General features: G+C 54.5%; 6 protein-coding genes across 6 annotated transcripts; 5 read left to right on the top strand and 1 right to left on the bottom strand.

Annotated features, from left to right (window-relative positions):
* Window positions 1-194: 194 nt before the first annotated feature.
* On the bottom strand, window positions 195-1,629 carry CHGG_02272 (uncharacterized protein; the record flags this gene model as incomplete). The annotated part of the gene is made up of 5 exons (XM_001228787.1): window positions 195-382; window positions 470-751; window positions 824-938; window positions 998-1,184; window positions 1,298-1,629. The coding sequence occupies 5 exons, from the start codon at window positions 1,627-1,629 to the stop codon at window positions 195-197; spliced, it is 1,104 nt and encodes a 367-aa protein (XP_001228788.1).
* Window positions 1,630-2,782: 1,153 nt separating this feature from the next.
* CHGG_02271 (uncharacterized protein) lies at window positions 2,783-3,774 on the top strand (the record flags this gene model as incomplete). Its single annotated transcript, XM_001228786.1, has 3 exons — window positions 2,783-3,137; window positions 3,301-3,344; window positions 3,412-3,774. 3 exons carry the CDS (start codon window positions 2,783-2,785, stop codon window positions 3,772-3,774), a joined length of 762 nt encoding a protein of 253 aa, XP_001228787.1.
* Window positions 3,775-4,581: 807 nt separating this feature from the next.
* Window positions 4,582-7,027, top strand: CHGG_02270 (uncharacterized protein; the record flags this gene model as incomplete). The annotated part of the gene is made up of 2 exons (XM_001228785.1): window positions 4,582-6,925; window positions 7,017-7,027. 2 exons carry the CDS (start codon window positions 4,582-4,584, stop codon window positions 7,025-7,027), a joined length of 2,355 nt encoding a protein of 784 aa, XP_001228786.1.
* A 1,586-nt stretch (window positions 7,028-8,613) lies between these two features.
* Window positions 8,614-9,825, top strand: CHGG_02269 (uncharacterized protein; the record flags this gene model as incomplete). Its single annotated transcript, XM_001228784.1, has 1 exon — window positions 8,614-9,825. One exon carries the CDS (start codon window positions 8,614-8,616, stop codon window positions 9,823-9,825), a length of 1,212 nt encoding a protein of 403 aa, XP_001228785.1.
* Window positions 9,826-10,086: 261 nt separating this feature from the next.
* On the top strand, window positions 10,087-13,499 carry CHGG_02268 (uncharacterized protein; the record flags this gene model as incomplete). Its single annotated transcript, XM_001228783.1, has 2 exons — window positions 10,087-11,910; window positions 12,048-13,499. 2 exons carry the CDS (start codon window positions 10,087-10,089, stop codon window positions 13,497-13,499), a joined length of 3,276 nt encoding a protein of 1,091 aa, XP_001228784.1.
* Window positions 13,500-13,981: 482 nt separating this feature from the next.
* Window positions 13,982-15,051, top strand: CHGG_02267 (uncharacterized protein; the record flags this gene model as incomplete). The annotated part of the gene is made up of 2 exons (XM_001228782.1): window positions 13,982-14,742; window positions 14,853-15,051. 2 exons carry the CDS (start codon window positions 13,982-13,984, stop codon window positions 15,049-15,051), a joined length of 960 nt encoding a protein of 319 aa, XP_001228783.1.
* Between the last annotated feature and the right edge of the window lie 343 nt (window positions 15,052-15,394).

Raw genomic sequence — 15,394 nt, 5'->3', positions numbered from 1 at the left:
CCCCCCGCGGCCCACCATGCACCTCCCGCGTAAGAAACCCAAAAACACACCCTCAATTTCATAATTCGTGCAAACAAGAATACCTCACCCCCAGGCATAACGCCTTCCTTGCCACTCGGCAGAATCCTGGTTTAGGCGGCCAGCACAAACCCATTCGCGCCCGTAGTCGCGCAGCTCGACGGTAAAAGACGTAGTCAGGCACCCGTGACGTCGTTGACATAGTCGACGCTGCTGCCCGCTCGCCCTTGTAGATGGTGGAGCAGATGGGTCCCCGTGGTGAAGCTCACGCCGTTGACGGCCTTGATGGCGGCCGCGGCGCCCCGTGCCAGGGACTGCAGCTCGTCGTTCTTGGGCGCCAGGGCGGTGCACGAGTAGCCGTAAGCTGTTTGGGGGTGTTAGTTTGGGACTCGGTTTGTGGTCAAACGTTGGTGGTGTTTGGACTTGGTTGGGGGGTGGTAGGGGTGCGTACGGGTCATCAGCAGCTGCGAGTAGGCGTGCCAGTCGATGAAGAGCTTGACGCCCTGTGCTGCCTGGGTCTTCTTTAGCCAGTCGGCCAACACGACCGTCTCGGGAGCATCTCCTTCGGCTTTGCCCTTGAAATCCTCGGCGCAGGGGTTGCTGGAGGCACCCCCGCTGGTGGACCACTTGTACGGCCAGTTGCGGTTGATGTCGTGCCCGATGCAGCTGCTGCCGGACGTGGTCTGTCGGTTCTTGCGCCACATGCGGTCCGACTCCTGCGTGTAAATAAAGCCTATGGCGCCGTTGTCAGCAACCATCCGCAGTGGAAATGAAGGGATAACTAAGAGGTGAGTTGCGCTCTTACCGTCAGGGTTGACTACCGGGAAGAAAATAAAGTCGTATTTGTCGAGGAAGCCTGCGACTTCGGCATTGTCGGAGGTGGTCAGCAAGTTGAATGCCAGGTATTCGACGACCTGAGCCTGGGTTAGTCAAGGTGCCCAGACGCCTAAAACCCCGGCCTGTTTCCGTAGTAGCTCACCATGGTAGAGATCCACTCCCGCGCGTGAACGGTGCCGTGGAACACAACGGCGGGCTTGCCTTTGCCGGCCTTGCCCCAGAAGTGAATGCCGGTAATGGCGTTCCCCTTCAGCGAGTTTCCAGCCGAGACCACCTGTGACTGGTTCAGATACTGGGAATGGAGATCATCCAAGAACTGCAGGTGTTCGCTGTACTTGTGGTACGAGTTGAACTACGTGGCATTGGCGGACCCGGCTGATGCATGGTAGGAGAGTCAGCAAACATTCAATGACATGGAACCATCTCCTAGGGAACGGGCGACATACCGGCATAGACACTGAATGATGCTTCGTCGGCGATTGATGCGCCCAAGTCGTCGTGCATGGTGACCGCCTTCATGCCGGCAATCTCGGCCTCAAAAGCACCGATCAGGGAGGGCGGAACCACAATGTCGGCGTCAGCGTTGGCGCGGGGCTTTCCCTTCCATGTTGTGAGGCCGAGTCTGTCGACGATGTTTTGGACCTTGGCGACGTGCTCACCGACCGTCAGGCGAACGACCTTGTATCCGTCGTACGACTTCTTCTCCGACGACGGGACAGACGCGGCCGACGCGAGGGCGAGAAGCCCGCCTGAGACAAGAAGAGAGTACCGCATGTTGAGCCGGGTGAGGGGATTTCGGGTCTCGGCCTGGGTTGCTCGTCGGCTGGTTGGGTCAGGGTCATTGGGCTTTAAACGAAGATCTTATACACCGCTCTGGTAGGATTTGAGTACCGCGTTGATCGGCGCCGAAACGAGGAATGGATCAGCTGGGTTCCCCTTGGCGGGCTCTTTCTTGCGTTTTCTCGGCCCCCCTCGCTGAGCAAACCGAACAAACTACAGCAACCTTGGTGCATGACGTGCATCTGAACTTCCGTGTACGGGAGGTGAGACGGTGTTGCGAGCCCCTAATTGGGTTGCTGTAACCTTCCATCTGAGGATGGATCGAGAGCCCAACGCACCAAGCCCAGGCCTCCAAAGGCCCCCACGAGGAATGCCTGGCGGACACCTTCCCAAAGGAGGGTTGGTCCCGATTGCGAAAGGCAAGATTGGCGGGCCATGGCGCGGGAGCTGCCGCATCCCATCCTATCTCCGCGATGGACTTGCCCAGGGGGGCAGTCTGACTTTTATGCGACGCCGGCAGTCAGCCATGTGCCGTCCTATCTTGGCTGTTACAGAAATGGCCTGCATTAACGGACCCGGGTAGGGGGAAATTGACTGCGCACAGCGTTGTTTAGCCGAAACAGCTAGTTCGTCCGCTCTTTTGTGGATGCTCAGGTACCAGTGTTGTAAGATGAGGGGTATGCAAAGAGGATACAAAAATGGACCCGTGTATGAAGATACGAAAGAAAGGCTCATGTAGGTATGCGTACCTAGTATCTATCGCGACAACTCAGAGGTGACTTTCCCGAATAATTGAAGACGTCAATACCTACCGACTAATATGGGTTATGACGTGAATCATGGATACCTATGCAAAACTTGATAGTGATCTGTACTCACATGTAAGATGGCATGGAAACCAAGCCTACAAGCAGGCGTGGAGAGAGTTGGATTTTGTCAAGGGAATTGAGGGTTTTCTTGCTACAAGAGGCAGAGTTGAGGGTTATTCGGACGCAGGAAAGCTGTTTCGACAACTGACCATACTACGCAGCTGACTCATCCATCAATCTTCCCACATCAGACCCCCTCCTTCTCTCCCTCTCCTCGCCCCTTAAACCCAACTACCAGATTTCCCAAACCTCCCAACATCACATCACCACGACTCAAAATGGCCCATACCAACACCAACAACCCCTCCTCAGAACCCCCCAACCACAACGCACCCGCCACCTCCCTCTACTCGGACGCATCCAGCTCCTACTGGCCTTCCGGCTGGAACTTCGATAAACTCAGCCGCGCCACAGCCGAAGACCACGCGTCCCTGCCCGCAAGCGAGCTCGCAAAGATGCAAGCCGGCCTGCGCGACTTGCTAGGCGAGAGCGGGGTAAGCGCGCTCTCGATGCACCTGTTTCGCGAGGAGCAGAAGCGCGCAAAGGACAGCAAGCCGGAACCGGCAAGGCCCGTGTCTGTGCCGAATTGGTTGCGCGAGTGGAGGGTGGCGGCATCGTGGGCGGAAAATGAGAGTTAGTGGTGTTTCGGACGGTGATGTATGGTGATGAGGAGGGGTGGGAGGGGTATAAGAGGAGGTTGGAGGGGGTTGTGAGGGTGGCTTTTAGCAGGGAGGAGGAAAAGGGGTTGGAGGACTGGGAGGAGGGAAAGGAAAACTTTGAGCTTCGGTGGGTTGAGGATTCGCGGTTGGCTGGGGCCGATGCGGCGGCGTTGAGGAGGAGGTATGAGGAGCTCGAAAAGGAGCTGCCGGCTGGGTTGTCACATGGCCTGTTTCTCTGCGCTTCGCAGGAGGCGGTCGACTCCGTCACGTCTCTTCGCGATGATGAGCTGCCGACTTTCGAGTCGATGCTCTGGCGACCCACGGCTCCGTTCTTACTTGCTGTCTCTGCATATGCGGATAGCGAACTGGAGGAGGACCATGAAGAGAACGAGTGGTTTCAACCCGTGTTCAAGGTCGCGGCGGAAACTATGGCCGGCGAACTTTGGCCGCTCCTCGACTCCGGGGGGATGCCATTAACGAGAATCACGCGCTTTGTCAAGGGCTCGAGCGAGCTGGGGCCAGTGGGAACATTAGATGATGAGAAGCTGGAAAACATTTGGTGGACTATGGCACCTTCACCAGAACGGTTGAGAAGGCGGCGCGGTGTATAGTAATTGTAGGCTGTCGAATTGTTTACTCAGGATTCGAATCACAACTCTCTAGATGACATTAAGATGATTGATGTATGTTTCAATTCGGTCGAACCACTTTTGGGAGTGAGTTGTCTAGATGATGTATGTAATGGTCTACAATAACTAAAATCTTGATATAAACTTGTCCGTCTACTGGTCTAAATTGACCTGAATCACTCAACGCGTCCCGGAGGAGATCATATTATACATCCTGCTAATATAAATTTTGCTGAATTTAATGATACTATTAGCTTCACCGTATCCCGACTTCTCGGAGAGTTCTTGCCAAAAGATTAGTCTCTAGATAATGGTTGCTTGGAAGGACTGACAGGAGGTTTACCCCGCGATAGGCGGGTAATCGGTACACAGCAAACTTTCGTTACAAAGCAACTCCGTCACTAACAATTTTGAAGTCGAGGTCCTTCGATCCTAACAAGACCATTTCAATTTATTGCTCAGCAACGAATCGTGTCACCGGCGTCGGTTTGCCTTCATTCAGTTTGCAAAATTCAGTCGAGTCGAGCGCGATGGTTTTCCATGATAGTAGCTCCTGAATTGCAGTCCTGATATGAAGAGACTTAATGGTACGCCTCCTGCCGGTTTTCGAGCTGCTAATTGTGGGTTTCAACTTGTACTACCGCGGTCTCCAGTAACAGCAATCTCTCAGGAATCCTACCGCTCATGGACATTGACAGGGCTTCGTGAAGACGCGTTTGACCGCGTTCTTGCAAGCCTGTGAGCGTCAGCTAAAATCTACAATATAAAATTTTCTTTGCCCCCATCAACATGTCATCTTCCTTCTTCCTCCTCTCAGCAGACAAGCGAGATCGCATCCAGTTCTTTCTCGACTCACTTGAGCCCACTCCACCGAACATGAGCGACATGTCGCAGGACAGCCTGCGGTCATCCAGCCTCTCCGAGTCGCTGCTCTCCGATCCCATTGACCCCCCCTTGAGCGAGACCGGTACCACCCTGCCCTCCGAGCCTTCACAACGTCCTCAAACGTGGGACGATGTCCCTCAAACCTACAAAGTCGGTGATGGTGGCGTGCATCTCATGCCAAGGATGGGCATCACAAGGGGTTGGTTCTGGGAATACGGATTCAGAGTTCGCAGGAAAGAAGACAACCCCAAGGTCATCCGTTGGCTCTGCAAGGCCTGTTCCTGCGCGAAGAGACCACCGAGAAACCCGTATACCCTCCTTGCGTCGAACTCCGAGAACATCTACAGGCACCTTGCAGTTCAACACAAGATCTTCTCAGAAGACCCTAGCCAAGCCGACAAGTACAGAAAGAGGCCGGCCCTCCACCACCAGTCCTCGATCGATCCATTCACAAAGAAACGGAAAGTCGACGCAGCCTTTGAGCAAGATCAGATTGCTCGGTTTGACAAGATGAAGTTCCGACGGCTCATTGTCAACTGGCTTGTTGAAACGAACTTGCCCTTCACCGCAGCCACCAGCCCAGCCCTTCAAGCTGCCTTCCACTACGCTAATCCTCAAGTGGCGGCCCAACAAGCGATGCCGGACCCTCGGGCTGTCAGGAAGCAGATCTTGAGCGACTTTTACAAGTACAAGAGTCGTGTGACGGAGGCATTGGCACGGAGTCCTGGGCAGGTACACATTGCATTTGATGGATGGACCTCTCTTAACCGTCACGGCTTTTTGGCCATCAACGCTCAGTTTCTTGATGAGAACTTTGAGCCGAGGAAGGTCCTTCTCGATCTACCTCATGTGGAAGGGAATCACACCGGTGTCAATATGGCTGCGCACGTCGAAGAGGTCCTCCAGCAGTTTGGTATCACAACTACGTCGACTCAACTCGGCTACTTCACAGTTGACAACGCTTCCAACAACGATACGGCACTGGCAGAACTCGTGGCCCTTAAAGGACTTGAAGCTCGTGACGCCCCGAAGATCCGAATTCGTTGCTTCGGCCACATTCTCAATCTGGTCGCTCGTGCCCTGTTGTACCCCAAAGAAGCACAACTCCCAGAGGATATCGACGAAGACGACTTTGATAGCTGGAGGAGATCTGGGCCAATTGGCCGCCTGCATAACCTCGTATTCTGGATACACCGGTCCCAGTTGGCAACCGACTTCCTACGCAACCTCCAGAAAGAGGCCGGCCGTACGAAGACTCTTGACGTGGTGGTTGACAACGCGACACGGTGGCTTTCACAATTCGACATGATGAAGCGGGCACTCGAGCTGCAGCCGTTTATTGAGGAGCTTGTTGGTGAGGCCAGCTCACAGTTTGCAACCGGGCGATCTCAATCACAGCGGCAGAGACGCCCGCTCGCGGGGCTCCATGTGTTTGGCAAGAAACCTGCTTGTCTTGTGGGCGATAACATCCTGACCAAGGATGACTGGAGCGCGATTCAATGGTTCTGCGCGATCCTGGAACATTTTGAGAAACGTCTCAAGATGTTGGAACGGGATAACCAGCTCCGAGTTCGCCGGGGGGGCAGGACGACCCGACTCAGTGGCATTTGGGAGGTCTTCTCAGCGTTTGATCAGCTGCTTCACAAGCTTGAGGATGCTAAGGTTGAGGCAAAGTGTCGCCCAGCGCCGAGCTATTATCAAGGATGTGTCCACGCTGCTTGGGACAAACTTGATCAATACTGGTCCAAGATCGCCGAATCGCCTATCTACTACGCCGCCACCGTCCTCCACCCCGGATTTGGTCTGCAGTATCTCACCGGCGCCCTTCAGGATCAGCCAGAAAAAGGCCTTTCACGCATCGAGGCCATGGCCGCCAAGAAGAGAGGGCGTGAGTGGGCAGCTGAGGCCGAGAAGATGGTACGTGGTCTCTGGGAACAACAATATCGAGATCTTGACCCTGATCCTCGATGGGGTGTGTTATCTCCAGCCTCTCCAGATATGGACCACTCGGATCTCGACGAGGAAGAGCGAGCCATACACCGCAAACGCAACCTCAGCACAATCAGAAGCGGGCCATCAACTACACAAGCGGTCGATGAACTGGATCGTTGGCTTCTCTCAGTCGAGGGGAGATACCTTTCTCCCAAGGCCGACCCGATTAAGTACTGGGTGGACCGCCGCTTCGAATATCCCCGACTGGCAAAGATGGCCTTTGACGTGCTCAACGTCCCTCCTATGGCAGCTGAGTGTGAGAGAACATTCTCAGCTGCTGGCTGCATGGTCACGCCACGACGGACACGCCTTGGAACTGACGTGATCTCTGTTGTTCAAACGATCAGATCGTGGGTGAAGGCCGGATTGATGGATGACTATGATGGAATCGCCCTCCGAGATGTAGGCATTGAGGCGCTTGAGGATGGAATATCCTGGCAAACTGAAGGTGAAATAGCATGAGGAGGCCGACTCGTGGCTAGGTAGAAGTATGTTAGAAGTCATGGGTCCTGTTATCGGAACATCCTTACCCGCCCAAGCCTTGGCAATCTACCTAAATAGAATCTACATTGATAGAATAGCTTCCTATTATATCACCTCTACCTCGGGTCGGCTGACTAATGTATCTATTCTATCTACTTTGGGGTCGCCGTGGGTAGAAGTGGATAGATGCAGAACCCTGATCCCGAACATGTTACTCCAGACCAGCCCACTGTAACATCGCTACTCCCATAGGTAATCAGGGCTCGCTCTAACAGACACTGTATGTAAACCTCGGCCAATTTGGCAAAAGCTCACCGGCTAGCTCCATTCGCGGTCGAAGGGAGGTAGCCGGTTACGAAACCCACTTCGAGGCGGGTTTACTCCGTGGTGCAGCTCCGTGATACCCCGTCGGGCCGATGGGAGCTGCTCGTTTCTACATTTGGAGGATTCCGCCAGTGTCCCGGCGCCCCCTAAGAAAATCTCCGTACTAGCATCATGATTCGAACCTATAGCCTCCCTTAAGACCGGGTACGTGTCAAGGTGAACTAGCCAGCACGGGCCGAGGAGCCACCGCTAGTAACCGTTAGGCTACCCGGTCCGTGGTCCTCGTTGGAATTCAGCTGCGAGTTCCTTCCTTATATTGTCTGGGAGAGCCGTCTAATCTTTTCGATTCTGAGCACGCTTTTTACTGGGCCAGCTCACCACGCGTCGTCAATTAAATGCACACGCGACCCTGTTCTCCAAAAAAGTTGACCCATCCGTGATCAATTACCACCCGACTTCGGCTAGGTCGAAAATGGAACGAGGTGACAAGGCATTCTTGTCAAGTCTTTTAATTGCATGAAGTTGCGCCTTGCCGTGGAGCCGGGTATCAAGCAGTTCCTTGGTATTGATGCCACGAATGGCCGCCATGTAACTAGGTGCTAGGTTTGGTAAGGCGAAGATGAAGACCATCAGTGGTGTCTCGGTTTGTGTATGGAAGCCCGTGAGTTCGCCTAACAACACCTGAGCCCGTGGTTCGGATAGGATTGCCGGTAGGATTAAGTCTGTGGAACCCGCATTGCCTCCATTACCTGCGGAGGCCTCACCTGCCAGACGTTTGGCCCCCACCGTGTCAGAATATCGGGGTGGAGGCTTCGGATATGAAGAAAACGGGGCATGTTTAGCTTAACCATCACTTCTCATTTCGACGGGTAAAAACCCCAAGGGGACCCACATGTCGGAGTCTGAACGAGGAGACACCGAAAACAATAAAACGGACGCGGAACAAGCGCGGACAACAACCATACTTGATTGCCTGATTGGACCAGTGAATCCCGTATTCTGACAATTAAGAGTCTCATCCCGCTCTACAATACCAATTGAGCTTCCTCTGAATACGGCTATCTTACCTCTGAGAGCAATACCGCGCTTTCGACACTCCAGAGCCCGATCGATTCACCGACAACTCCGGAAGACATCATGACGACCGATCAGACAAAAAGTCAGTCTCGATTCGTCTATCTAGACGGCCCCGGCGACTGGGAAGTCTGGGAACAAGACTTCTTGAGCAAAGTCAAGCTCCAACGCGTCTGGGACCAAGTCCAGGGAACGAAGCCCCTGAGGAAAGAACCGATATGCCCGGAACCCGATCAGGGCTACGCAACCCGAGCGAACGCGGCCCGAGGCGCGCAATCCGCGACAGACTCGACAATCACCGTAGCTTCAGGCTCTCGACCGATATCCGTGGCGGATCTCACCGACGGCGGCCGCACTCGATTCAACGAAGACATGGCAACCTACATCCGTCTGGAAACCCTCTACGTGCAAGAAGCGAAGGCCATGGCAGAAATCGGCGAGTTCGTCATCAAGACCGTCAACCCGAAGTATCGACGGACCTGCTGCAAAGCAGATGACTCGATCTCCCAGTGGTACATCAACCTGAAGAAAGAGGTGGGAGCCACAACCGAATGGGGATACAACAAAGCCAGCAACGATTACCACGAAGCCCTCAAGCCATTAGCGAAAATCAAGGACTATGAGACCTTCATCGACAAATGGGAAACGGCATTTTCCGTCGCCAACGACAAGGGAGTCGCCGAGACGCTCAACTACCTCTCGTGGTCGCGGGATTTTTTCCGATCCATCAAGAACGTTCCAGAGGCTATCGCGTGGGGAATATCATACCGTCAAACCAAAGGGCAAGACTTCCAAGAAGGGAAGCTCACGTATCGTGACTTTGCGGTGGACTTTCGCAACGAGATGGGCCTGGTCGCGCCCACAACAATGCACAAAAAGATTGGGAGAGGTGCATTTGGACCTACCTACGCGGATCAGGAGGCCAACGACCAAAACGCAGAAGGCGCATCCAGAGGGCGGGGAGGACGCACCCGTTCAGGCAAGAAACGCACGCGAGACAACCGATCGTTTTCGTCGAAGTGCATGCTCTGTGACGTCCCGGGACACAAGATCGAGGAGTGTTTCTTTCTGTCCCAACAAGCCCCAACCTGGTTTAAGCCAACGGATGAGAAAAGAGAGGAGATTGAAGCTCGCATTGAAGAAGATGTGAACATCAAGAGGATTGTTCAAGGCATGAGGGGCAAGCGCCCTAGGACAGGAACCAGATCGGGAAGCAGCCGATCAGCGTCCGAAAGACTCACCAAACAAGAAGGGACACCGGTTATCGAGGATTGACTCGCCGGCCGGAGAGTGGGATCCATTGAGGAGGCATCGTTCATAGCCATCAAGGCATCGTTCTCAACCAGATCCACATATCCCTTGCTCCTATCGGCAATTCTGGACTCAGGGACTACCATCCACATCTTCAACCAAGAGGAGAGGTTCTTCAATAAAAGACCAGCGCTTCCTGACGACTATATCGTGGCAGGAGACTCCCGATTAGCCGTCAGGGGATACGGAGACGTAACCATCCAGTTGGGGACCACGCGGAAGGTCATGAGACTTCGAGACGTGGCATTCATCCCTAGCATTCAGTGCAACTTGGTCTCCTTGCGTCTCATCAGACGGCAGGGATTTTACTGGGACAACCGAAATGACCCAACCCTCCTCAGGAGAAGAGTAGACAACTCTGTGGTGTGTCGACTCCGGGACCTACACGGGCAGTACGTCATCGAATACAACGACGCCATTTCCAACCATGCATCTTTTGCAACCCGATCAGCACGCTGGACGAACTGGAAACGACCATCAGTCACAGCAGAAGCCCAGAAATGGCACCTCCGATACGGGCATCCAGGACCAGAGGCCTTAGCCCGACTGCAGCGGACAGCTCAGGGGGTGAAGATCAGAGGGCCAACCACAGTCCAGTGCGAGGCATGCGCCAAGAGCAAGATCAAGCGACAGATCAGTCGTCGTCCACGCCAATTTACCCAAGGGGTAGGCGAGAGACTAGCCGTCGATTTCCACGAATACACCCAAGGATACGAAGGATTCAAGCACCTGATGCTGGTCACCGATCGCTGGTCTGGACTGGTCTGGGATTTCTACCTCACCGATCGGAAGGGGAAGACACTTGTGGAAGCCTTTGACGGACTCTGGATCTACCTGGACACGCAGTACAGGATTCGCCCCGCGGTCATCGAGACCGACAACGAAGTCATGAAACATGACGGGATCATTTCATGGGCAGCCGAGAAAGGTATCCGTTTCGAGCCCTCAGCACCGTACACTCAAGCACAGAACGGCGGCGCAGAGCGCTCAGGGGGTGTGATCAAAGAAAAGGCGAGAGCGATCCGAGAGTCAGCAAAATTTCCAGAGTTCCTTTGGCCAGAAATCGTCAAAGCAGCAGTCTATCTTCATAATCGCACTCCGACGCTGATCAACCATTGGAAATCACCATACGAGCGATTCCACACACAGATCGGAACCCACGCGGGAGGATTCGCCCAGGCAAGGAAGCCTGAAGGCACGCATCTGAAAGCGTACGGATGCAAGGCATACGCCATGACGGCGAAAGCACAAGAGAAGAAGGATCGAATCAGGAGATTCAACCCCAAGGCTTGGGTAGGATATTTGATCGGATATCAATCGTCCAACATCTATCGAGTATGGGTTCCCTCGCTCAATCGCGTCATCAGCACCAGGGACGTGATCTTCAACGAAGACGAGTTCTTCAGCGGCAACGTGGAACAACTGCGAGACGACTTGCGGATCCTCAACGAAGAGGACCTGAAGAAGGCCTTGGACACTGCCGAATTACCCGAACCCGACCTAGAGGACGAGCCAACAGGCCGATCAGGAGAAGACGAGGAAGTGATGGACATGGGAGATCCTCTGGATCCAGTGGAAGACTCAAGCTCAGAGTCGAAGCTCACCTCTACACGATTCGAGCCTCTCCCTACTCCGCCTCAGTCCCCTCCAGCAGCGTTCTTCACCACCATGTACGAGAAAACGTCATATGACGAGCCCCAGGACCAGGAGTCAACCTACAATGCTTGGCAGGGTGTTGAAGCCTACAATGTCTCGAGGCAAGAAGGCCCGAGGCAGGCGACTTCCCCCTACAATGTCAAGCAGGTTGCAGCGGCCTACAATGCCAGTCAGGTTGAAGTAACCTACAATGACACCCAGCAGGCTACCCCGTGGGAGCAGGCCTACAATGCTGGAAGGCAGACCGCTGATCCGAAGTCCGCGAGGGGAGAAGCGTATCAAGCGCGCAGACGTCGGCTTAGACCGATGCGATCCGGTTACACGGACGCAAACAAAGGGACGATCCTCGAGCGACTGAAGGCTCTACAAAGGACTCACAGATCAGAACTGCCAGTACCCCCAAAGAACGGGAGAGTGCAGGATCACCCCTAAAGGAACTGTTCCATCAAGCGGAACTCGATCACCTGAAGAGCCATGACCAGATGCAGTCCTGGAGAGAAGTTCCCAGGACTGTGGCCCAAGGCAAACAGATCCTTGGTTGCATGTGGGTATACGTCTACAAGACGGACAAGCACGGTTACTTTGTGAAGTGCAAGGCTCGTCTGGTCGTGAGAGGAGACCAGCAGCGGTGGTCAGCAGGCGAAGAGACCTATGCCGCGACACTGGCTGGCCGATCGTTTAGAACTCTGATGAGCATTGCTGCCCGCTTTGATCTAGAACTGACTCAATATGACGCAGTCAACGCGTTCGTTAACGCGAAGCTCCCGTACGAAGTGTACATGGAGATGCCACGAGGTCACCGAAAGGGCGATACGATCCTGAAACTCGAGAAGGCCCTCTATGGATTGAGAATATCACCCCTCCTATGGCAAAAGGAACTGACAACCACCATGATCGAACTGGGATTTGTTCAGATCCCTCATGAGCCCTGCTGTTTCAAGAAGGACGGCATCCTTGTGTTCTTTTACGTCGATGACATAGTCTTCGCGTTCCGCAAAGAAAAGAGACTCCTAGAAAAGGTTCTCGCCGCGAAGCTGGGTCAGCGATACGAACTCTCAGGGGGTGGGGGACTTCAATGGTTCCTCGGGATCGAAGTGATCAGAGACCGGACAAAACGTTTGATCAGGCTCTCTCAGACGGCGTATATCGACAAGATCAGCAAGCTGATTCGAGGACCGGCGAAAAGCGAGGTGCCAATGGGCCGAAACGAACTCCTACCATACGATGGTGTGACTACCGCCTCCGATCTGAACTGGTACCAGAGAACGATCGGATCGATCCTGTTTGCCGCCGTACAGACAAGGGCCGATATCTCTTTTGCAACATCAAGACTGGCTCGATTTCTCAACAACCCGGGGCCACAGCACTGCCAAGCTGCCGATCAGGTCCTAACTTACCTCAAGAGGACGCGAAACTACGCCCTTCAACTTGGAGGAGCAGACACGCTTGACATTGCCAGTGACGCCTCATTTGCTGACAATTCGCTTGACCGGAAGAGCTCCCAGGGACTGGCCATGAAACTATTTGGAGGTCTGATCGCATGGAGGGCTAACAAGCAAGATACGGTCACCACGTCAACCACGGAGGCCGAACTCCTTTCCCTTTCGCAAGCAGCCAAGGAAGCACTCTTCATCGACAGGCTTCTCAAAGAGCTGACAGTCGCTCTCGAAGACAACTACCTCACGATCCAATGCGACAACATCCAGACGATTAGACTGGTGAACCGAGACACAGTCACCCTTCAGACCAAACTGCGCCACGTGGATATCCACAATCACTGGATTCGCCAGGAAGTCAACAACGGTCGGATCAGAGTCGTGTACACGCCTTCAGACAAGATGATTGCCGACGGCTTCACGAAGGCGCTGCAGAGGGAGAAGTGGCAAGGGTTTCTAGACTGTCTGAGCATTGTGGAGGTGGAGGATCATTTACGAAGGCCACCAGCCGCCAGATCAGACGAGCATGAACCCCGTTCAAAGTAACTGCAGCCTTGCCAGAAAGGCAACGCTGAGGGGGTGTGTCAGAATATCGGGGTGGAGGCTTCGGATATGAAGAAAACGGGGCATGTTTAGCTTAACCATCACTTCTCATTTCGACGGGTAAAAACCCCAAGGGGACCCACATGTCGGAGTCTGAACGAGGAGACACCGAAAACAATAAAACGGACGCGGAACAAGCGCGGACAACAACCATACTTGATTGCCTGATTGGACCAGTGAATCCCGTATTCTGACACACCGCCGTTACACTGTTTGATGTCTGGTGCTGTTGAGCCCATGACCGCCAAGCGGGCGCAGCAAGATGAAATTCCATTTATAAAGATTGGTAGTTACCCATCTTTCCAAGAGCCACGCACATGACATCACACACCTGAACCCCTCTCCTCTTTACTATGATGTTGTCACAGGTTCACAGCGTACCACCCAATCCCAAGTTCCCCAACACAACATCACCATCCACCACCATGACTTCCCTCGAGACCACCATCTCGCAAGCAGCCGCCAAGAACACCGAGCTCCTCCGCGTGCTGTCCGAAACGGACTATGCCGCGCCGGCACTGGAACAACAAAAGCAGCTCATCACAGACCTCGAGTCCGAAGCTGCCGAAAGCGACAAGCGCCTCTCCATCATGGACATCAAGCGCGTGCGGGAGTTCAGCGACCACAAAGAATACCGCGACTCGGTCCTCCGCCGCTTCCTCTTCAAAGCCGCCGGCCAGCGCGCCGCGTTCGAAGCCCGCGCCCAAAAGGAAGAAACCGAATACTTCCAAGCCCTCCAAGCCCTCCAAAGCGAACAACAAGTCAACACCAACATCAAATCCCAGCTCACCGCCGCCCGCCAAGCCGCCACCGACCTCTCCGCCCAAGTCACCCGGCACACCACCGCGCAACAATCCCTCGACCAGCTCTACGAGTCCATCTTCAGCGGGCCCACCCCCTCCCTCCCGGGCGAAGACGAGCATGAGCAGCGCGCCACCGCCGCGCAGCGCGCCTACCTGGATGTCCGCGGACGCGCCGAGGCCGAGCAGATGGCGGTGCGGCTGCTGGCGGGGGCGCAGCGGGGGATGGCCAACGCGAGCAAGTCCATGGAGCAGGCGCTGACGGCGTCGCGGCATGATATGTGGGGGAGTGGGGGGTCGATCGCGGATATGATGGAGCGGAACGCGCTGCAGCGGGCGGAGGGCGAGATGATGGCGGCGCGGATGCAGGTCGTGCAGGCGAGGGGGTTTAGTGCCGCTGGTCGGGGAGCTGCCGGTGGTAGAGATTGATCATGGCCATTTGTTGAGTGATGTGTTTTTTGATAATATTTTTACGGATTTGGCGTTTCATGATAAGATCAAAGACGTCGGCGGCCAAGGTGCGGCAGGCGTCGACGCGGCTGGATGTTATGGCTGCTGAGGCTGGGGTGAGAGCGCGGGACTTGGATGCTGAGTTGAAGAGGAGGGAGGAGGAGTTGCGGGAGGCGAGGGTGGCGCTGCAGAAGATCCGGGAGAAGGCGTTTGAGACATATTCTGTGGCTCCTCCAGCGTATTGAATGGACCGCGGTGTAGAGGTTGTTGTTTCTTTCTTGTTTTATGTTTAGCGTTGAATCCTGATAAACAGATTTGGTTCTTCTTCATTTTACCAGAGCATGGAGCTTTCTCGACGGAATGGTTCGCGGGCTTGGATATCGGCACTGCTTACCGGTATGAACAGACCGCACGAGTATCAATGTGAAATCGCACGTAGGTATTTAGGTACAGAGGCCCCGAACAGATGGTGCATCCGACCTGCATGGGACCGTTACAATCCGCATCGGTGGAGGTGAACACGCAATGTTGAGTTGACTCGAGCGTACCTAGGTACCTAAGTCTATGCTCGGCACACTCCAGGGGTCC

This window comes from Chaetomium globosum, genomic scaffold (assembly GCF_000143365.1).
Source record: "Chaetomium globosum CBS 148.51 scaffold_2 genomic scaffold, whole genome shotgun sequence".
In the NCBI taxonomy this organism is placed as follows: domain Eukaryota; kingdom Fungi; phylum Ascomycota; class Sordariomycetes; order Sordariales; family Chaetomiaceae; genus Chaetomium; species Chaetomium globosum.
The sequence above is the reverse complement of the archived record's forward strand: the minus strand, read 5'-3'. Positions and strand labels throughout refer to the sequence as shown.